Genomic DNA, 22,989 nt, shown 5'->3' with positions numbered 1-22,989 from the left:
TTCAAATAGGGAAACCTGCGTTGGAAAATAATCGTTCCATTGAAGGTTTTTGCAAAAAATAAATTCTTGGCGCCGAAAAATTGAGGGAGATCCGATCAAAACTTTAATAATCGCAAAGTTTCAAGAGCAAATGATTTTATTTTCAAGGTTCGCGCTGCAATACGACACTCCGTTATTTCGCATCGCGCTTAGTTTAGCCAAGTAAACCTGCTCCATTGAATACCCGCCAACTTGAAAACAGTTTTTACTGGAAGAAAGTTTTTTTTGTTTTTATTTCAAGGCTGAAAAATCAGTCATTTTATCCATATCATAGTTTTTTATTTTTAGCAAAATGGAAAATTGTGAGATAAGACGTCTAAAAATGCTCTTATTTAACAACTCGCGAATTATTTCTCATGTCCACATTTTCGGAGAAGATGGAAGCGGAAGAAGTGAAATTGTTCGTCAACTTCTGAGAAAACCTGAAAACGATTGGGTTCGTGTTTTACAACTTCAATTTCAAAACAATTAAAAATTTCAAACAATTTCAAAATTCACAATCTATTTTTATAGGTTTGTGTGCTTGGAGACTTCCTCTATGCGGATGGATCGCTGAAATTGTTATTCGATTCACTGGCATCGAGTTTAGGTTTCAAGACTAGAGGTGACAGAGCTGAGAATTTTTGCGATAACCTGTATAAATATGTCCAATGGTAAGTGTATTTTCTTGTTAATTAAATTTTAAATATTTTCAGGCCAGACGAAACTAATAGAAAAATTGTCATTTTTCTTGATAATGCACAAGCGATAACAGACTATCCTCCTGTTCCATTACAATGCTTATTCGATTCTTACAAAGCTATACAAGAAATAACGATTCGATTTGTGACGAGTGCACCATCCTGCTTGAACCAATATCACATTAATCTGAGCCATCTTCCAGTTGTAGAGTTTCACATACCTGCACCATCAGTAGAAACTACCAAAGTTCTTATTTCTCGTGCAAATCCAAAAATCAACGCGCAATTTCTTCACGTTGCTTGCCAGTCACTGTTCATGGCCTGCAAGTCACCGAATATTCTTCTATCAATTGTAAGTTTTTTAAAAACAATGTTAAATCCATCACTACAATTCCAGATATCTGATGCGTGGCTAATGTATGATGAGCGGAGAACCGGCGATAAATTCGACTCTACACTGGCAAAAGAATGCCTCAATAGATCATCTGGAGAAAAGCTCGGGAATGTTGTCGGAGAGAATCTGGCCAAGGAGAACGAGAACAGTTTTGATGCCATGCCGCTCGCCATGAGGTATCTAAAAATACTCAACAGAAAATATGTAGTTCTTCCAGAAATTCCAGTAAATTTTTATTTCAGATATCTTCTCATAGCCGCATACTGTGCCAGCAATAATCCTCATCAATCAGACTGCCGATTTTTCGTAAAGGTTGCACATAATTTATTCCAGAAATAATAATTTTCCGTTTTTTTCAGAACCACGGCCGAGAAAAGAGATCAGAAAAGAAAGAGCTGCGTTTAGAAGAAAATCGACTTGCCAAAGATCTCGGTCCAAAAGCTGCAGATCTTCAAAGAATAATTTGTATTTACGAAACGCTTCTCAAAATCAATGAATCGACTATTACAGGATTTGATCTCAAAAGTGTTGTATGTTGCACTATACATTCTCTTCATTTCGCCTAGAAAAATTTCTCATCCAAAGGTTCCAGATCGCATCTCTCGATTCAATGGGGCTCGTGTCAGTAACAAATCGAAGCAATCTCGATATTCCGAAGATCAAGTGTCTAATTTCGTTGGAGAGCGCTCTCAAAATATCCAGGTAAAAAAGGAAATAAAATAGGACTGATATTGAAAAATAAAAAATACCCTGTCATATATTTTTACTGTTTTGTTTGAGAAAACAATAACGAAATAAACAAACTCGATTATGTAGTCTTTTTTTTCGTGCAATTTTTATTTTTGCAGGTCACTCAATTTGGAGCTGCGGAATTATCTTGAACACGCCACCTGAAAATTTCAACTGCCGGGTACAATTATCTCACTTTCTTCTCACCAACTATGAAATAAATTACATGATTACTTAGTTATTTTATACGAGATCCCACATTCAATACCGTACAGCTAAATAATCATTGACGTGGGTTTTTGATTCGAAAGAAAAATTTATTCGAATATCACAACAAAAAGAAATTACATAGCAAAAGAAAACAGGATCATAATCTGAAAATAGTAGACACAAACTGATTTAAGTTCTCACGTTCATTATTTTCGACTCCCATATTGCATCATCGAGTTAAGTTAATAACAAATCGCAACTAATAAGGTTTTACAAAGATCAAGAAATTTCCCGTGTTAAAAAATGTTCCCGTGCGAAAGTTTTGGTGAAATATTGAATGATTTTTTAAGAAAAGAAAACTCCAAAAGTGCAATTTCATCCTGCTACATTTGCTCACTGAACATCTCAAATGATTCCACCTGCTCACGTTTTGTAGTCCCTGTTATGTATGTTTCTAGTAGAAAAGTAAAAGTTGACTTAAAAATAATAGGTTTCTAATGATTTCCACCTGACCTTCATGACATTTAATAGTAATAGTAGAAGATCGGTCAGTTCCTTAGACTAAAAATATACGTTATTAGTCATTTCTGACAAAAATCGTAATTATTTTTGATCACGCTGGAACAACTGAGTAAACTAATATAATCTGAAAATTTCACCTGAATTTGGAATTTTCAATAATTTCAGAACTATAGAAATTGAGTGCAAGCTCTCTTTTTTGTGCCCTTATGACGTTTTTACAACAGAATTTGCAGAAGTTTTTTTTTTGATGAGCAGCTGGTGAACTTCAGCCGGTTCACATCATCTATAATAACCTTTTTTGCTATCTATTTCGGTTCAATTTTCTTCCCATTTTCCACTGAAGCATTTAAAACTTTAATGACTGACAGCGCATGCACAGCTGTTGATGTGTCTGCTCTTTTCAATTTTCAGCTAATTTCAATTAATGATGTCAACAGATGTGTTGCAGCTTCTGCAAATACCAAAAGCAGGTACACCAAAGTGGCTTCATGCTGTTTTTAAGTGTGCTCATCGAGCTCTGCACTATGATTTGGATTAAATCTGAAAAATAAAAGACCGGGAAGCTGTTATTTCCCCCAATTTTGCTGATTCTAGGGATAATGACGCCGTTTTTTCAAACTTTCCGAGAAACCGAAATGTGATTGGGAACCGAGTGTACAAGCACAATAGAAAATTTCCTTATTAATAGATGCTCTGTAAACAAGAGAAATCAAACACTGAAGTGGGTTTCGGAAAACTCTGAAAACACCCACAAAAATATTAAAAATCTTGAATTAAAAAACCGAACAATCTCGAATTTTTGAAAATCAGATTGTAGTTTTAAATTCAAGGTTCTTATTGTGAAAGTTGTGATTTCAAAGGTGCGCACTGTTTTCTGAATGGGTCTCGCCACGATCTAATCCAGTGGAAATTTAAGTTTATAAGGTTTTACATTCTGAACTTAACAATGCAATTTTAGCAATCAAAAACGGTTTACCTAGGGGTTATTTTTAGCGACATCATCCAATAATTCAACTTTTACCAATCGGGTTACTGTAGTTTTTACTAATTTGAAGTATGCTTCTCAAGTTTCTCGAGACGTCTACCACTTTGTAATTAATTTTAGCTCTAAAGAAGAAGTAGAAATATGACCTTCTAATTTTTCATAGTAAAGAAAGAACTGGAAAATTTGGTTTATCTGGAGAAAACCACCACTAAATCAAATCAAACTTAATTCATTCCGGCTGAGATCACAAATTTTCAATTGGGTTTTTTTTACGATTGAACGTTATAAAAATGCCGACTCAAAGAGTCATATGTGGTATTTCTATGGATCCAATGACACTGCAGTTTATAGGTCAGATCGATCTGTGGAATCGTTCCAAATTTCTAACTTGTGCTGCTCAAAAATTAACTACAACCCCATTTGCATCCCACACATTTCAAAGCGTCATCGTTGCGCAAATTCATAAATTGGAGTGGCGCCTAGAAATAATTGAAATTCTTCACCACACAGATGTATTTATTTCTGCACCAAGTCGTTTTTGGACGCGAGTGGTTCCAGTCAACAATCTGCACGTGTCGCTTGTAAACCACATTTATTCAAAAAAAAACGACACACAATGAGAATGCGTGGGAGATGGGGAAGCATCTTACCCAAAAGCAATGGAATATTTTTCAGAATTTCGAAATAATATAATTCACAAAATTTGCGAAAATTTAAATTTGAATTCCCATTTCGCGAAAGGAAGCGGTTAGAAGAATTTGGAGCAAAACGCGTATTTTGTGTGATGTGAATGTGTTTTTTGTCTGAATTGCGATATGCAAGTTTTTTGGCAGGTTGAAAAGTTGTAGAAAATTAGCCGAAGGGTAATAAATTAGGAGACATATCCAGTGGATAAATCTAGTTTTACAACATCAGAAACTCATTAACATGAAAATAAAAACTGGCCTCCGTCTTACGTGTCAATTTTATGCCTGCCTGCCCATGTGCCTGTCCATTCTGGCGTGAGCGGTGTATTATTTCAATAAAATTATTGAAAGCTTATGCACTCTGATAGTAGGAACGTAAGTAGGCACGAGGCAGGCCTTCGAGGCAGACACTCATTTTGGCGTCTACCCTAGAAAGCTTACCTTATAGGCTTACTAGATACAAAAAATTAATTATGTTTTTGAAAAATGTTCCCTTGATAAAATGTACCCATCTCTGACGTGTTGGGGTATAAAAGCTCCAGACATCAAGAAAATTCGACTTTAATTCGATATAGACTACGTTTTATATTTTGGAAAAACTTTGAATATTGTAAACATGTTTTATAAACACCAGAGTTTAAGGTACCTCACATACAAATGTTATAATTTAAACAAAAAATATGAAATCTTCATAACACATCATATCTGTCTCTAATTTTTTTTTCTTGACACGCTCCCTCAATTTTTTTTCAAAAAGTTTCTCGTGATGTCTGAGCTCCGAAACAGTTTAAAGAATTCGATGTGTCGCCGGAACCCATTCAAAATATCAATTTTCAATATTTTTATATCTTTCCAATAAAGTGACGTCTAGACGCTTTTTGATTTTCTTTGAGCATGTTCATGTGCAAAAAAACGCGACTTCCGCTGTTCTGGCTGACCGAAATTTAATTTCTATTATTCTTTTATTTTTTGTTTAAAAAGATGCCTCCACCCTCGCCATTTTGGAGGATCTTTTTAATAAATAAAAGAAGGTTTTTTTTTTTGAAAAAAAAAGAAGCAAAAAACAATAAAATTCTATTCAAAACTTGATATATTCAAAAATGCATTCATATACAGATGACGACAATATGGAGATCTTCAATGAACAATGCGAGGGAGTGTGTGGGTTGAACTGGAAGGGATCATTGTATTACGTGTATCACAATTGAAAGTTTAATAACCGGTAGACTGGGGGAAACATGAATTTGAACAAGATAGACTAGATTTTGCTCAGAAAACTTTTCAGTGTTTATTATAAAATGCGCTAATTTTTCCTACGATTCTAATTGATAAAAAATATGAAAAATTTTTCAGAACAACGAACTAGCCCAGCTTTAAAACTTTTCTAAAACCTAGCGAATTTAAATTTAAACAAAAAAGGTCAACTGGGAATCGTGGTTTGCACCGGATACCAAAGAAAAAGCGTATTTTTGACAAAGAGATGAAAGCGATAGAGGTAGTGAAAGTGAGCAAGAATCCTGAGACAACAAAATACGGTTAGGAGAAATCATGGCGACGAACCCGGAGAAATAAGATTCAGAGATTCTAGATTCCAAGAGAAAAATAAAATGTAGAAAAAACCGTGTAGAAGAGCACTTGGGAGTTGGGTAGAGCAGTGGGTTTTAGTACTTCTGACGAAGATGCCTGGTATGACGGCGTGGCGTGAAGAGTTTCAGGCACTCTCGGAAAGCGTCTGTTGTGAAGCAGTCGGCTCTGAAATTAACTTTATTGTTAAAAAAAAAATTAAATTTTATCAAGCAGTTTTATCAACAAAAAAAGGAAAAAATAAATTTCTAGCAAAAAACAAACAATGCCTACCTGCATTCCACCCTCATATTGGGTCTTGAATGTGAACTAAGTTCGTGGCACATATCACAAATTCGTTCCATAACTTCTCCAACTGGTTCATCAGCTAACACCGGACATGAAGGACCTGAGTCCTCTTCTGACCTAACTGTTGTGTCTTCGAGAATTAATCGAGCTGATGAAGTGGTTACGGTAAGGGTGTACACAATGAGGGAAATCAAAAAACAACGATGTGGTCCGACGAACATGGTTTCGTTTCAAACTTGTTGAAAAATGAAGACGGTGTGAACGAAGGCGATGAAGAAGGCAAAGCTGAGAAGTGTTTGATGATGAAAGGGCACAACAGGGGCGGTATATATATATATTCCGGGTGACTCCACCTCCATTTAAAAATGCAAGAGAGAGACGCAGCCCTCCCCGCGCTGCCCAGCCCGCTTAACCATGGGAATAAAAAGGCGGAGTTTTAGGATATGAAAAATAATTAGCTTGCGGAAGGTGTTCAGGAAGAGAATTGATAGAGATTAGAGCAATAAAACTTGTCTAGGTGATACGAAAAAAGGTATAGGACAGAAATAAAAATACAATTCAACTGCTTCTTGAACCTCTGGTGATTGGTACCACCGGCATAGACCTAGGAAAGTGAGCTACTTCAAAAAAAGGTTGGCCAGTAAAAACTCATAACTCAAATAAGGATGTTTGTGAGAACCATTTATATTGAGTGATTACCTATTGCGGGAGACATCCGAAGAATGAAGAATTTCTTCTCAGCTTTAGCAAGTTTCGCTCACGCAGATCATCAGACACCAGTCCCATCTCTACAGTACTTTTCTCGGTTCATTCCCAATAGAGCGAACTTGTGATACTCTAGTAACCGTTGTCAGACGGACGCGCCACTTCATGATCGTTCGAAACAAGACATTATGACGTATTGAACCTCTTGAATGGATTCGAGGGGTTATGTCATTTTGATGGGGTTGGACACCACCACTTCACCGAAAACGATTTCCAAACAACTAGCCCGAAGGTGAATGCGAACTGCGAAGACCAAAGTTTTTTTTGGTGGCGAAATAGTTACGGGCTAGGAACCATGGATCAGGAAGTTGAATTTCAAAAGTGAAAGCTGACACTGTGCACTCGCAATGCCCTAATCACGACTCGAAAACGCACCCCATTGCTCAGCGGTGGAAGTTCCTGTCCTGGCTGTCTTCGTATCTATCAAAAATGTCAGTTGGCAAAAAGTTGTGAAGCAATACTAATGGAGGTTCAGATCATTTCCAGAGTAGGTCTATCAAAAAAAATCAGAATATCGGAAATCAAATCGTCGTCAGAGTTCATATTTGCAACTTCATGAAAAGTTTACACCTGTTTTTCTTCCGCCATCAACGTCAATCGCCAACTTCAAGTAATCAGTTCCAACTCTGAATTTATAATTTCGATAGATTCAGAATGTGTCTAGCCACGTCACCAATGTCTTATTGTCCTTTTCTACTCGCACATCATTAGGATTTTCACTCATGTAATCCTTAGCACTTTTTCCATTTCTATTTCCTACAAACAACAACAACTCTCGGCAGACTCGTTTCGGATAAAGATAGGTTTGGTTCAAGGAAATGTTTTTTATTCTTTATTTCGTTATTCTTTATTTTCACGACTCCCAATAAAATTAAGATTGCTCCAAAATGTGATTTCATTCACAATACGACGTCATTCATTGTCATAGAACTTGGCGCAAACACAGACAACTGAAATAAATTACAAAAAAAAATGCTGCAAGCTGCACTAATCCTCTGCTCCACGGGTTGCTCGAGAAGAAAAAGCTTCGGATCAGGAGTACTCTGCCGGCTGAAAATAGAAATGTCAACTGGTAAAGCAGCTGAATTTCATTTCAAAAAATATAATCGAAGAAGACAAATAAAATCTGCAAAAGTTGGTAGTCTGAGTGAAACAAAAATCTCGAAAAGTTTGAGAGTCTAAACTAGAGATATAGGTTTAGTTTTGAACTAAAAAACTTCCAAAATGTTATCATTTTACAATGTTCTTTGTTCCTAGCATTATATGTTTCGCAAAAAATTAGAAAACCAAAAGAGAACGTGCCTGAGTTTAGGCTTTGAGTTTAGGTTCAGAAAATGTCTGAAATGAAAATGCCAGATGCGTGAGGGTTGACCTATATTTTTCAGCATTTTCTAGAGAATCAGATATGAAAAACCAAGGTGTTGCGGGGGGAAATGTTTTCTTGAGCCACAAAGTAATAATGTCGAATCTCATCGACATTGTAGATTTTTTTGTAGACATTGTTGACTTTCAACATTGTAGAGATTTTTTTCATCTGCAAGATCTTTGAAATTTTTTTGCAAAAATACTCGTTTTGTTGTTGCTGAAATTTTGGATGATATCACATGGGATGACTAGCATGTTCAAGATTTCATCTGCCCTTGAATTTGAAACTTCAAAAGTCAAAAAAAGAAGAAGGTGTATTGCTCCACAAACTTTCTGCTGAAAGCTTATTTGCCATTTCAAGTTGATGACGTAAAGATGCGTGAGAGAGGGATGACCCCTTATTTGCAGAAATAGAAATGCCACTTTTCACGGAACCTTCGAAAAGTCTTCACCGTTATAAACATCCGGGTCTAAAATTAAGTGGTCACTCGATCCCATTGTTGTGAGCCACTTTCTTTTTTGCGAGGGCGGAAAGTGTAAGAAACGAAGAAACTGCCGATTTCACGCCATTTGAACTTCTCGATTTAGTATTCCCTTGCAGCCACAACAACACACAATAATTCAGAAAGAGAGGGACATGTCCCAACTATTTTGAGCACGTTTTTATTTTCAGTGAAAATATTCTAGCAGGATTATTTTAAAGTTTACCCTTCTAAAAGAGAATGTGAACTTTTCACACTTGAAGAATTGTATGCTTTCAATCTTTGAAAGAAAATAGAATCTGATGGGTATCAAAGGATCAAGAAAGCAGAATTTTTTGTAATTCCTCTTGAGGCATAGATCATCCATGTATCTATAGTGAACGTTCTATTCAGCCTAGGGTTCCCTGGGGCGCCTTTACCTCGCCTTTTCACTCACTGTCTTCGCGTCCTATCGGCTGCCAAGTGAGCAATTTGGAGGAGAAGTTAGGAACGGAAGAAGCAGGCGTTCATACTTTTGGAATATTTAACAACAAGCAATCCACGATCAGATTGCCAAGGGCTGCTGGCTGCACTGATGAATTCCTTTATTTTCAAACAGACTAGATCACAGCTGATTCGTGGCAAAAATGAACTGAATGGTAGATGTTCGGGCATCACGTCATCTAAGATTCTTAATAAATATTCTGTTAAAGAAAAATTCCAAACGCATTTTTGGAATGAGTCATTTTGATCGGGAGACAGTTGAGAGGGGGAATCCCGCCGTAGTCTCAAACAGGAAATAATTAGAATAGGAAGAGAGAAGGGGGTAGAAACATAAAGATAACCTCTTTAGTATCATCACATGGCATTGGACCCCGGCACGTACAGGGTGTAACAATCTTTGAAGTGATCATGAAACTAACTGAAAAAAAACTATGCAAAAGACAGGTCGGGACACCGTTTTGAATGGTCTGCTAATTTACCGGAATGGGGTTAGCCAGAGAACAGCAAACTTGACGAACTCTCATCATGATGGTAAACAAGGATTACGGTAGTCAAATCGGACATCCATTAGGCACGTATTCAGGCGTGCTTTTCTACCTGCACACGAGAACTTAAGTGTTGGTACATGTCCAGTGTACATAAACGTACTCATTTCTCAAGACAAATTAAATTGGTTCAAAAAAAGTGTTCACAAGGAAGAAATTTCGGTGCCTGAATAGGCAACTGGTAATTTATACAATAAGTGCTTTGTGATCTTTTTGTAAAATTTTGTGTTATAAATCCATATGTCCTTGCGTCACTTATTTTCAACATTTTAACTTCATCCGAACTAAGGTTTCTCTTCAGTATATCCCTGTTTTGAATATTTTCAAACATCGACGGTTGCATGTAGTTTAATGTAAGACTGTTTCATTTAAATTTGAAATAAAATTCAAGTTTTAATAAATATCTATGTTTTCTAGTTACAGAAATGAGTTGGAAGTTTCAGATTGTCGATTTTTTAGTGACATAAAATAGGTACACTTGCACGGAGTTGTAACAATTATAATTGAACTTATAAATACCTGTTTGTATTTATTTAGCAATCAGAAGATTGTGAGTTTTCTAATCAACAAAACCTTGATGAAAATTGTACCAAAAATCCTTTTTTAATACCTCCTTCCAGTACAAAGTAACAAAAATTCAAAAATGTGTTAGACTTCTGATCTAAGAAAATATACTCTTTTTGATATTCTGACTAATACACTTGTTTGCACATTAGCAAAACTCTGCTCGTGTGACTTCACACTTGTTTCCTTTAATCCGTATCATTGTTAGTCAGTACCAGCCCATGTTGAAACGTATTATTTTCAGAGCGAATTCAGTTTTCTGGAACACGGATTAATGACGAAACATCTCTTGCTCTTCAGTGGAAATTGAGTGGGATTTCTTCCAGTTAATTATTCTGGACCAAACATCTATGACCTATGACGTCTAAGTCTTCTATCACCTGCTTCACTTTTCCTAAAATTTCACTGTTCAAATGGTGTTGGGAAGCTTTTGAAAAGAGCAAAAATGACCATTTTTGACCTTCCGTGTAGTTCATGCAGAACAGGAAAATGAATAAAGAGAACGGTCTCTTTATAAAACGTCAATAAAAATTGTATCACAGTCAAAAGTACCAGTCAAAAAAAAGCAGAAACCCTAGAATGGATCTGTAGAAATATAAAACGATATTTCTAAACTTTCATCTCTACAATTCATAGCTAATTCTCGAAGTGATATATATCTGTGCATAATTCATCAGTGGACATAATGGGCACATCGCGATTGAAGAGTAGTCATACGCGCATTGCACCCGATTTGGTTGGCGGTATGAGCATCGTGCGTCCAAAATGTCAATGCTGCGAGGTTCTTGATAGACATTACGCAAAATAGCTTTAATATTTCAGAATGTATAAAGTTTGGGCTTCCGTGTTAGACAAGCACGTCTTCAAGCCTGCCTCAAGCCGGCTTGCAGTGTCTCGAAATTTTCTGGCTTCCCAAACTGTGATGGAATTTACAACAATTTTTCAGGTGTACTTTTACAGTAGGCATACGTGTAGACTCGAGGCAGGCTGGCAATTATACAAAAATCTTGGCAATTTTTGCAGCAGCACAAACTTCAAAAACATAGGTGTTTTGTGATTTTTCTTGTGCCACAATGTATTATGTCATAATTTAGATTATACTAATCTGATTTAAGTTGCAAATTTACAGGTGTTTAAAAATTAAAGTAACAATTTTTCGTTTATTTTTTTTCTTTTGCAAAACTTCATGGAAACATGGTTCGTTAGACGTAAAAGACTTTCTGAAATATAGTAAAATTATTATTTTCCAAATAATTTATTTCTTTTGCACACTCTTTGTCGGACAAATTTTGGGGGAACGCTCTTTGGTCGGCTCGAAAAATGTGAAAAACGCGAAAAATTAGATGCAGTTGTTGATTGTCGGACAGTTCCCGCCTTTGAAGTGTGCGCACAAAGCGTTCTGTTCACTCAATTCATTTGCATACCCGAGAGTGGAAAAGAAGTCTCCTCGTCATTTCCGTCTGTTTTCTCTATTGTCTATTACACAGACAGTACTCCCTGGACGGTCGGGTCGTCTCGCAAGATTGCAAGACTGCGCAGAGATATTAATGTTTCGAATTCTTCAAATTTCTTCCATGCCAATGCAGAATTTTAGTACCCCGAGCGAGTGAAGAGGAGGAGGAAGAAGAATTATGAAAAGAGTTATTGCTTTAAGAAATCGGGGATTGATATTAGGCTTCAAATATGTTTCCAGTGATAAACAATACAAAACTTATCACAATTATTTGAAACTGATGGCTGTACTCATTTTGAACTCTACTTGAATTTCCAATATGAAATTTAAAGGATGTTCCATAAAAACCTACAGATTCCATGAAGGCACAGTAGTGACTGCCAACTAACCGAAAAAAGCACATGATACATATTTTCAGTCTTTGAGTTCATAATAAGATTGGGAAACCAGAGCACGTCGGAGACGACACACTGTAGAGCTCTTGGAAGGCAGGCACGCGGGCCTGAAGACGTGCCTGCCCAACGTGGAAGCCTAAATTTTTCATACCTCAATCTACGTGGAAACCCTTTATAGACCGTCTTAAGGCAGGCAGGCAAATGGAACTGAAAACGTGCAAAATCTACAAGCTTTAATCGAAAAAATTTGAGCTCTTGAAGTGCAAACTCTAAAAAATGTACGCCATGAGTTTTGTACAACTGAACTTGAAATATAATCCACCTGGATTTTTCTTCACCCAATGGGCGAAATCCGTCTATTTTCGGATAGAAGTTCAAGCAGATCGAATGGAGTTTGGTCACGATTTTCGAAACTCCATAGTATTTCCTAATTCTGTCTAAACATCACAATTAGCACAATAGGCAGATGTAATCCGTCGGCAATATTTCCGTTGTAAATTACAAACTATTTAAAACCAGGTGCAAGTTATCCAAAAAACAAGGATCCTGGTACAAATGTCGACAACGTAGTAATTGAAAAAAAAAGAGGTCAAGAAACTCCTGGCACTAGTGATGTAAAAATAGTGAAACAGAACTTTAAATCTTTCCAGAAAAAAAGAAAAAAATGCACGTGTTGCAAACACATTTATCTAAAATCTATTAAAAATCAATGTGACGCAATAAAACGGCTTCTGGAAGTAAACATGAAACGTTTACCTAATTAATTTTATTCTGCATAAATTGCAGTTTACGTGCTGAAATTATGTTGAGGGGTATTTGAGTTGAGGTAGTTTCTCATAAATAAAAAATTTGAATTTTTTGTAGATTTTCCAGAACAAATGCTCACCCGCAGGAAATTGCAAAACAATCAAAATCAGGAAGTTTCAGGAAATAACATTTGTTAGTTACTAATGCCATTTCTGCTGAAAAAGGAAATTCGGCGGGTAGAACTTTAAACTTTATTATTTTTATAGTATCGAAAATTTCAACAAAAAAAACTTATTATGCAATCACAGAGAGGTCAGGTTTGAATCAAGGTTGATATATAATTTGGTCAGATCATTGTAATGCTGAAAATGTGTTCAAATGTTGATAGACCACTTTGAAGTTTGAGAACTCTAGATCACAAGTATTCAATATCAAATATCATTAGAGCGCATTTTCAGGATATCACAAAATGTTTTAATTTGTAGTTTTTCTATACATTTTCCAGATTGAAAGTCCAACGTAGACAATCCAGAGGCCCACGAAGAACAGTGCAGACAGTGTTTTTGTACCGAATGGACCACCCAATTCTCCTTGTCCAAATGCTTTTAACTTTCGTCGTAGAACGAGAACAACAAGGAAGAGCACTGAGCAGATCATGAACACTGTGACGCTGCAAAACAAAATGATAGATAAAGATCATGTGCAAATATATGCAGAAACTCATCGCCACGTGCGACATTCACGTCACTTTCTCTCCGTTTTCACAGGAAATTACCACGGGATGTGGTGATTTCGGAGGGAAAACAGAAGTGAAAATGTAGGCGTAAAGGCATTGACTGCTCACCTGAAACCGAGATCACCAGCATCCACGCGGAATGATTCTCCTTTCGATGCCCAATAAAGAGATGCGATCACCCAGGGAAGGCCGAGTCCGAGGAACACATTTACTGAATTTGATCCGGTAACATTTCCGACAGCGTTGTCAGCAGTATCATCCTGAAAATTTAATAACTCGGAACTTTTGCAATACTCGTAACTAATAAAACTCGTAAAAACTTGTCAGGCTGCTGCCAGAAACAGTGTTGTTCTTTGGGAACATCACACTTTTTGATAACCATCTTATTTCTCTACTTTCTGGCACTTGCTTGCAAAGTTTAAAGATAGTAAGATTACTATTATAAACATATTGGCACTTTTGAAAGATGAGTAGCGTCAGTTGGGAAATTGTTTAAAATAATACTTTTGAAACGGTAAAAATGTTTTTAAATGTTTGTTATTTATAGTCAAAATGGCGCTTGGAGACATGCCAAATCTTTAAAATAAAAATTTTAAAAATGTTAAAAAACATTTTTAAAAATTTTTAAAAAATTTTTAAAGTTAGACTACTTCATTTAGATATATAGTATGCTTTATATTTACTTCGCAAATTGCAAATCGCAATGTACAGATAAAGTTTTGACTAATAGTAAATGCGTACGCAGTTTCAATTCTGAAAGTCTGTTTACATGACAATTGACAATGTATTCTAAAAAACGTACACTTTCCGCAGCAATCTTCGAAGCAAAAGTATCTGGTAGAGAAGTTCCAAGTGCAACGAGAGTGATTGCAGTTACAGCATCTTTCAGTCCAACCATACATCCAAATATCGATGCAACATCTCCAACAACAGCAGTCACCAAACCGATTCCAATCAGAGCTACTACGAAACACGGGTATCCATAGAAAATCGTCGGTGGTGGTAGGAAAGCAAATGCAAATTTCCATGGGAATGCAAGAGCGTGAAGTATACAATCGGATACTGTTGCGTTTGCAAGATCTCCTGCGTTCACTGATACTGCATTCAAGATTTGTTCCTTCCATGTAGCTTTTCCTGGTCGAAGCTGCCTCATATAGTGCCCCATTAGTTTACGAACATTTGTGATATTTTTCAAAACATTATCATCAGAAATTATAGTTATCGTTGCTTTTCTTCGAGTTCCAATTGACACTCCTGGTTCATCAACTTTCAAAAGTTCAATGATAAATGCTTCATCCTTCTCATCCATTTTATCATCAATTACATCAATATCAATATATTTCTCGTATTCTTGACCTTCAAATCCTAGAATTCCATCTTTAACTGCAGTATAATCATCTCCTTGTTTAGCAGTAACATCTTCAGTTTCATAATGAACTTGCAATGGTTTTTTCAGTTTTCCACCTCTTCTTGTTACAAACGATCGGGAAAATCCAGCGTTCTCTTTGACAACCTGGAAATTAAAATTTACTCTGAGAAATTTGATCGAAATGATTTTGTGAACAATTCTGATATCTAAATCTCATAATCCAATAGAACTATTCGAGTAGGTGGCGATGATGCCATCAGGTTTTCGATCAAAAGTTTGTTACCAAGGATTATATAATTTTTATAAATTAAAACTCGCATAATTTGGTTTGACAAACTCCACAACGGGGCCTCCAAGTATCATTTTAGATTCATCAGGCATTTTAACATGAGCAACATTACATGCTCCGAGGCAAATCTTGGAGTCTTCGTCTACATCTTGAATCTTCAAATGAACATAGAAAACATCATTTGGCCTCCAGTTAGCTGCATTTATCAGTTGAATAGAAATCTGAAACGTAGTTGTTGCTCACTGACTTTCTGGTTCTATAATAGTAAAGTACCGTTTTATGAAGTTCTCCTGGATTGAACTGTAGAGTTTCTGACTTGAACAAAAAGTTCAAATCCTTCTTTGCAAGACCATTGACAGTTGCATAACTGACTGTGAACTTGGATTCCATATTTCCTTTTCTCTCAATCTGCAACAAAAAAAGCTCTCGATCAGTTATCATCATTCACTAATCTAATCCATTTCTTCTTTTTAGTCATGTTAATCTCGTTAATCTTATAATTTACCATGTTTGACACCACGTTTTTTCTTCGAAATATCTGATACCCTGTGCTAATCTGTACTTCAAAAACAGATTATGATTTCATTTGAACAAACGTACGCCTCTGCTTTTGTATGTGATGCAACCAATGTCTAGAGGATAATATGTGCATCGGAAAAAGGGAACTAACCTTTAGGGACACGGTCTCGTCAGTAGCATCAACTCGGTAGACACGAGCAGAAAATTCAACGAATGTTTTTCCTGAAATAAAAAAAAAATCAAACGGTTGGTAGAACGAGTTTTATGAAAGTTTCGAATTCCGAAAAATTTCAATAGATTCGAAAATGTTTCTAAAACAGGTATGGATTACGTTCTGATTAATCAATAAAATACATTTATAAGGGAAAAATTCCTGCCAAACTTCGACAAATTCTTGACAAAATTTTGCTACTTTCTGACAACATTTCGCAGTTCAGTAGTTTTTTTGCAACTTAACTTCATCGCAGCTTTTAATAAGTTTCCAAATTGTATGTCATTTTTCTTCAAACATAAACGTTTTAACTTTCTCTAAACTTTTATTCAAATTTTAAAAAATTGATAGTATATATTGCGAGAGTAATAAAAAATATCAAAAGTCAGTTTCAACTAGACTCTTTATCACTTCAAACTCACTTCTACTAGCAGAATCTGTACTCTCTTGGTTTTCCATTTTCAAAACTTCTTCCTCTTCACTCTTCCTCCATGAAGACGACAACTGACGGATTGCTCGAATACGGTAGTAGAGACGGTCATGTGACATGGTTCTCGATACACGATAAGCCAAAATCTTCGCTTGATCCTCATCGGAAAGAGACGGATACGTGTGAGAAATTGATCTTGTCCATCTTCTAACGGTATCTACAGATGGAGTCGCATCAACAATTACGTCATTCTCCTCTTTGTTCAAACTCAGATTACTTGCCCATTTTTTGATTTCATCACTCAATTTTTCTGGTTGATCATCAACTTTTCCATCGTGTTGAGCCATCTCAAGCTCTTCCTGGAGATCACTTGACTTCTTTTTCTTCCAAATTTGAGCATCTACAGCATAAGAAACCACAACAAGTATAATAAAGAATAATAAAGTAAGGATTGCTTCCCAAACATCGACGACATTCGGCGTTATGACAATGAGAACCTGAAAAAATGAGTTTTTATATTCAATTTATGTGTAAGAAAAAATACGTTTTGATAATGTGTTAAACGTCACATTGTGGAATTTTGTTTGAATTTATTTAAACAGTTCGTGAGGGAAATATTTTTTTTTAACTAGTGATTAGTCAATCTGGAAATGGCTTTCATTTTTGTTGAAATATTAGAAAATACTGAATAATTGTAAAAACTCAAATTACATTTGGCAATTTTCAGTCAGCTTTTGAGTACCTTTTTTGGTAAACTTGTGCCAGATCTTGGGCGGACATCGGTCTGGTCAGACCTTGTATCAGACTTTGACCATGCCTCTGGAGAGGTATCGTTCGGTTCAAGAAAGCTATATCCCTAGAATCTTCATCCTCAAGAAACTTTCAGAAGACATGATCGAAGATTGATCAATATCTGCCTAACATCTAACCAAAGTTTGGCTAAGATATTGTCACTTTTTGCTAATCGGCCAAACGTTGGCCGAATTGTGAGTGGTCACTGCCAAAATATTTTGTCGTAGTTTTTTCCCATATTTCAATTATAAAATAATTACCAAAAACACCCAAATGTATGCAAAAGTTCCAAAAAATGCGGTGACAACAAATACTCTGTATAACTCGATTCTCTTGGTTTGAGTTCCAACAGCAAACACACAAATTGCAGAGATACAGAACAAATTGAATGCAGCTGAGCCAACAATTGTACCAGGTCCCAGGTCGCCGGCTTTAAACCCGTTTCCAACAATTTCAATGATGGAGAGCAAGATTTCGGGTGCCGAAGATCCGAGTGCCATTAATGTTAAATTGGCAACTGTTGGATTCCAAATCCGAACATAATCATATTGTTCATCAATTTCTTCGTCTTCTTCTTTTGCTACAAGTTGTCCGGCTTTCTTTTGTTTCTTTACTTTCTTTGTTGCACTCGTGATTTGCTCAATTGAGCACATGAAAATGTCAGCCGCAATTGCGATACCTAAAAAAGTCACATGGAAACCTTGAAAATGAAAAAAGTTCATATAGAAATGCCTGATATTTTCAAGTTCTGATAAGCGGATGTTATCATAAATAGAAAATCGTTTAGTTCATCAAGACTAAACAATGAATAGATAAGAGTTAAAATTAACTGAACTTTAAAAAAAATTGCCCATTTTTCAATATAAAATTGTAAACTTACCCAAGAAACAATAAAACAATCCAGCCAAGTAGAGTATTGCATTCCTTGGGGTTGTTTCGAGAGCTGGTATTAAAATACCATTTTTACAGGTTAGGTTGGCTGAAGAACTCATGTTTGATCCTGAAAGTAATAAAAACTTTTAATTTAAAATTAAAGATGAGTGAGTACAAAAAGCGAGTTGGAAAAAAAATACTGAGCAATTGAAGGAAACGATTATTCTACATTCGAAAAATTGAAAATTGAAGTTATACATGCAATGAGAAAAGAGAAAAAAGTGTAGTTTGGCACTTGACCAGGCCTGGATCTACTTACAATTCGATATTGAAAACTGAGAACATGTCGGCTCAGAGCAAAAATTACTTAATTGCCTTTGGGCGGTAGATCTAAATTGTAAATCTAGACAAATTTCTCCAAGTCCACACAAACAACCATAAATCTACCCGATACAGTCGTAAATCGACAAAAAAACATCTTCCAAGATAAGGGCTATAAACGAATTTTTTAGTGATGAAAAAAGAAGTTAAGTTTTTCAAATTTACTAATAAAAAAAAATAATTTAGTAAATAGATATGTTTTGGACGAGGTACATGAAAAACATTGCTATACATTTTTTTTCTGACTCATACGCAAAAAAACCAATTAATTGAAGAAAAAAAAAATATCAGAGAGATAGAAATTTCAAAATAAAATTGAATCGAAGCGGTCGACCGAACCCACATAGGAAATTTATTGAATGAACATCACACTCTTTTTTTGAGAGTTTCAATGTTATTTATGATTGTTCTATACGCAAATGGTAGGTGGTATTTATTAAAATTGACTAGATTCCAATGACGCATGAAAGAATAGAAATGGTCATTGGGAATGCAGAAAAAAGAAAAAAAATGCGGAGAGAAGATAGAAAGAATCGAGCAAAGAAACATGGAAAAGGATACTAATTTTTCCATCTTTTTGTGCTCAATGAAAAAATGTTTGCGCCCGTGCAAAGACCACACAAGGCGCAATAAAAAGTTAACTGAACAAAAAAAAGTTACATAAAAAGGAGTAAACGTGCACATAGACTCAATTTGAACATTCTCTTGTTTCAGTAGTGACATTCATTTGAAAAAAGAGTAGTGGCAAGTGTATTATTTGTGAAATTCTTTACAAAGCAAATACAAAAAAAAAGTTTGAAAGAGAATGAGAGACAGACGGATGAGACAAACAGAAGAGACCATTTTTTGTATGTTCTTCTAAATTTTAGCACTCATTTGACAGTGACTCACAGAAAACAAAAACTACAACAAGAAGAAAAGGATGTGACATTCTTATAGAAGTTTAGCATTTTTTGGAAATTTTAACACCATAATTATAGTTTGAACTGTTTTTTTTTAAGTTGAATCTTCATAAAACTGGATGGTAAGTTGGGGAGGGAATTCAGTCTAAAAAAAGTTTTGCTAAATAGAAAATCATGCGAGATTTAGAAAATGTTTATCTAGAAACAAAATTGTCAAAAACTTTAAAAAAAACTAACTGTTAGTTGCAAGTCTCAATCAGTAGAAGTAAAAAAGCAAGACAGGTCTATTATTGAGTTTATGCTGGAAAAAACAAATTTTATAAATATTTGAAACGATTTAGACTTTTAGATACAAAAACAGAATTTTAACATATTTTTTAATTCAAAATTGTAGTTCATAATGTTGATATGGCTTACAACAAAATACGAAAACAAAAAGCCCCAAAATAAAAACATTATGTAAGTTGTCATGGCGACGTTGAAGAGCAAAATAACAGCAGGGCTTCACACGAACTCCCAAAATACATTTGGCAACATTTCTTTTCAAAGAAAACCTCAAAACTCAAGACCACCCACTCCAGAATTTTATATTTACGTTTGGCAGGAGGCCAACACAGGTAGAGTCTCTTCACCACAATAGGAAAATGACATTGGGTTGGATGGATATAGTGTAGGAGATGAAGAGACGTAGACATACTAATATAACAATAATGTAAGGAGAGAGCAGGAGATGCAGAGAGAAGGAGAAAACAGTCTCACCCCACAGAGAGAGCGATGGAGTAATGGTTTGTCCGGACTGAATGGGAGTGGTCTGTCGGAACATTGGAGGGAGGATAAAACGGTGAACATATTATAAATACTTGTATAGTAACAGGTGGTTTTCTGTAAACAAAAATTTGGAGAAAAATAGAAATAGAATGTTCTAGGTTCTGAAAAAATCTTACAGTAACTTGGCATTTTGTTGCAACTACTCAACAAACTCATCTATTTTAATATTAACATTTATTGGTACACAACTTTTTTTTGAAATCACTTCAGAACGATCGGAAAGTACCGTTGAGCTTTTGTGTGAAGTATGTTTTGAAAGCAATGTTAAATAAAATTTTTAGCTGGCGCATTTTAGTACAAATCTCTCAGAATTTTATTATTCTAATATCCTCATCGTGACTTTGCTAACATTTTGGAAGTTTTTTTTTGGGAGAAATTTAGAATTAGTGCTGCAATGCATAATTTTGAATGCTCACCCCTGGTGTAGTTCTGAATTATAAAGCCTTTTACAATTTTCAGCAAGAATTTTCTAATGACATTTCTCATTCAAAGTAGAAAGTATACGGTATCAATTAGTTTCAGGAATTGATATCTTCTCGGTAGAGTGAAGCTTTGAGCAGGGAATAAATAACATTCAAGGTTTCTTTGAAATAGTGTCCAAAGCAAATTGCAAGAGAGGAGAAGAACTTTCTCCTTGAGCGAACAAACATTCCTAGTAAGAAATAAGTTACAAATTTTGCAGTAAAATTGTTGGTATTTAACACGAAATGATATTCTTCTAGAGATAGTGAAGAATCTTGTAATATAGAACATCTTGACATGTTCTGTGTATTTATACAAGCCCTAACATCCACCATTTTGAGGCAAATGTTGTCAGAATTTCATGGTAGCTTTTGATCCATCCCATCAGTACATGCTAAAAAATTTCAGAGTCTTGACATTCGTCGTTCCATGTAGATTCAGATGTTGCTCTTCTTATTTTCACCTTAAAAGAGCTCATTTTTAAAATCCTTTAAATAAGACCTACATTTCTTATAATATTTGAAATTTCCAAAGATAGCAAGAGATTTCACATCAGCAGGAAGATGAAATATCACTTTAAAAAAAATATTTAAAACTATTTTCAGGATAATCATGTTTCTAGAAGCTTCCTTGAAAAGTTCCAAGTTTTAATGTCGATTTTCCTAAGTGTTGCTTCCACCATGTGAGGCAATAATGTGATGATTAATGTCATACGATTTAGCTCCATTTTGTTCCGCTTGGACTTCCTTCTTTTTCTCGACGTACATTCAAATATTTGAACATTTTGCGCAGCGGCTTTAGGACATTTGTACTCGAACTTCTTGTCACTAAGTTTTATTTTCACACTGACTAATTTTTTATTTTTGCAATTTTATTCCAATATATTTTCGAATAAAATCTAACACCTTTTTTTACTAAATTTTTGCATTTGAAACCGATTAGAACTCCTCCTCCTCCGCCTCCTACATAGATAGCTTCTAGTTTTGCACTCATCTTTTGCCGATTTCTCGAATTAATTCGAATGAGCATCTTGTGTAGCTTTTATGCTTCAAGACGTGACAATTTTAAGGTTTTTGTAGCATTTTTGTTCCGCTCTTTTATGTGACAGATCACGTTGGATGGCTTCGGCTATTTTTGGTTTGGAAACTTACGAGTACGGGAATCAAAAAATAGGGAAAAAAGAAGAAAAGAAGCACTTTTGATTGTTTTTCGATGTGAATAAGTTTTGAGAAAATGGCATGGTTGGATTAAAGATTTGGGCGGACCTTATTGCAAATATATCAGTTGACTATGTTTGCTATTCCACATAATAGTCAAAATTTTACAACTTATAATCAAAAGGTATAATTTTGTAAGTACTTGGCGAAATTTTTTATAAACTTTAAAAATATGTTATGAATTTGATCAAGTAATTTTTCAAACTTAAAAAAATACATAAATTTTTTGCAAATGGCTAAAAAAATTTTGTTGCAGTAAAATGTATATTTCTCAACGTTGAACTTTGTTTTTTATTCATTATTTAATTATGTGTAAACTACATTTATTCAACGCAACATTATTAATGATTATACTCGCTTACTCTCGAATTCCGTCAGAATCTGAAATTTCTGTGTGATTTGTGTTTCTTTGATAAAAAACAAATGCTCAAAAGAACGTTTTTCCATATTTTTCATTTCTTGCTTCCAATTCAAAAATTAGATTTTTAAGATAAAGTAGCGCAAGTGGAAAAATAGTTTAAAATCCTTTCGTACTATGAATTTACAGTCGATAGGTGGCAATTACTCTTAGCTTTTAACACTCATTTGTTTAAAAAAAAATTAAATCGGACAAAAACCACTCTAAATTTCTCAAAAAGCCCGGAAAGATGAAATTAAAATAAAATGTTATTTTGGGCCTCTTTACCTTTAAAAAACATTTTCAGTTTAATTATAATTTTCTTTTCTGAATTGAAAATTATGAGTTGTCTAGAGCCTTGTTTTTATTCAAAAATTATTATTATTATTTACACTAGGTCACTATTTAACAAGCATATTAAAATAATGAAGTCAGAATTTCAAATTTCAGATGCCTGTCACCACCAACACTCTTGATCTGTTGCTCTTATATTTTGAACTCATCGAACTATCAGAACATTGTTTTCTAATTATCTTCACCACCATTTGCTTGTCATGTTGCCCTACTAAACCTCTTTTCAATGATTTCACTTTTATATGTCCCTGCCTGCAAGATTGTGTGTATTGCTCCTGCAGAATATGCTCAACTTGCGAACAGCTTTTTTCCT

At 35.0% G+C, this 22,989-nt stretch overlaps 3 protein-coding genes across 4 annotated transcripts; 1 reads left to right on the top strand and 2 right to left on the bottom strand.

Annotated features, from left to right (window-relative positions):
* Positions 1 to 321: 321 nt before the first annotated feature.
* On the top strand, positions 322 to 2,078 carry orc-5 (Origin recognition complex subunit 5 C-terminal domain-containing protein; the record flags this gene model as incomplete). 2 transcript variants are annotated; one of them, NM_001380453.3, is made up of 8 exons in its annotated part: positions 322 to 475; positions 553 to 692; positions 735 to 1,071; positions 1,117 to 1,289; positions 1,356 to 1,425; positions 1,473 to 1,643; positions 1,706 to 1,815; positions 1,962 to 2,078. In NM_001380453.3, the coding sequence occupies 8 exons, from the start codon at positions 332 to 334 to the stop codon at positions 2,005 to 2,007; spliced, it is 1,191 nt and encodes a 396-aa protein (NP_001366775.1). The 2 variants fall into 2 exon arrangements, with proteins under 2 accessions (NP_001366775.1, NP_001255507.1); NM_001268578.3 differs by lacking the exons at positions 322 to 475; positions 553 to 692; positions 735 to 1,071; ... (1 more) ...; positions 1,356 to 1,425; positions 1,473 to 1,643 and having other exon boundaries at positions 1,724 to 1,815; positions 1,962 to 2,007.
* Positions 2,079 to 5,320: 3,242 nt separating this feature from the next.
* On the bottom strand, positions 5,321 to 6,876 carry ZC168.2 (uncharacterized protein). Its single transcript, NM_069584.3, has 2 exons — positions 6,103 to 6,876; positions 5,321 to 5,997 (listed from the first exon to the last, which is right to left on the bottom strand). The coding sequence occupies exons 1-2, from the start codon at positions 6,336 to 6,338 to the stop codon at positions 5,907 to 5,909; spliced, it is 327 nt and encodes a 108-aa protein (NP_501985.1). The 5' UTR covers positions 6,339 to 6,876; the 3' UTR covers positions 5,321 to 5,906.
* A 6,278-nt stretch (positions 6,877 to 13,154) lies between these two features.
* On the bottom strand, positions 13,155 to 18,262 carry ncx-3 (Calx-beta domain-containing protein). Its single transcript, NM_069583.4, has 9 exons — positions 18,143 to 18,262; positions 17,523 to 17,941; positions 16,463 to 16,967; positions 15,981 to 16,051; positions 15,584 to 15,718; positions 15,340 to 15,531; positions 14,455 to 15,165; positions 13,761 to 13,912; positions 13,155 to 13,586 (listed from the first exon to the last, which is right to left on the bottom strand). Exons 1-9 carry the CDS (start codon positions 18,252 to 18,254, stop codon positions 13,391 to 13,393), a joined length of 2,493 nt encoding a protein of 830 aa, NP_501984.2. The 5' UTR covers positions 18,255 to 18,262; the 3' UTR covers positions 13,155 to 13,390.
* Positions 18,263 to 22,989: the final 4,727 nt, after the last annotated feature.

Source organism: Caenorhabditis elegans, chromosome IV (assembly GCF_000002985.6).
Source record: "Caenorhabditis elegans chromosome IV".
Lineage (NCBI taxonomy): Eukaryota > Metazoa > Nematoda > Chromadorea > Rhabditida > Rhabditidae > Caenorhabditis > Caenorhabditis elegans.
The sequence above is the reverse complement of the archived record's forward strand: the minus strand, read 5'-3'. Positions and strand labels throughout refer to the sequence as shown.

Coding starts and splice junctions, on each gene's coding strand:
- ZC168.2 (NM_069584.3), bottom strand. CDS start 6,338: ATGTTCGTCGGACCACATCGTTGTTTTTTGATTTCCCTCATTGTGTAC. Junction 5,998..6,102: donor AATATGAGGGTGGAATGCAG/GTAGGCATTGTT, acceptor AGTTAATTTCAG/AGCCGACTGCTTCACAACAG.
- ncx-3 (NM_069583.4), bottom strand. CDS start 18,254: ATGAGTTCTTCAGCCAACCTAACCTGTAAAAATGGTATTTTAATACCA. Junction 15,719..15,980: donor ACGAGACCGTGTCCCTAAAG/GTTAGTTCCCTT, acceptor TTTTTGTTGCAG/ATTGAGAGAAAAGGAAATAT. Junction 15,532..15,583: donor CAGGAGAACTTCATAAAACG/GTACTTTACTAT, acceptor ACTACGTTTCAG/ATTTCTATTCAACTGATAAA.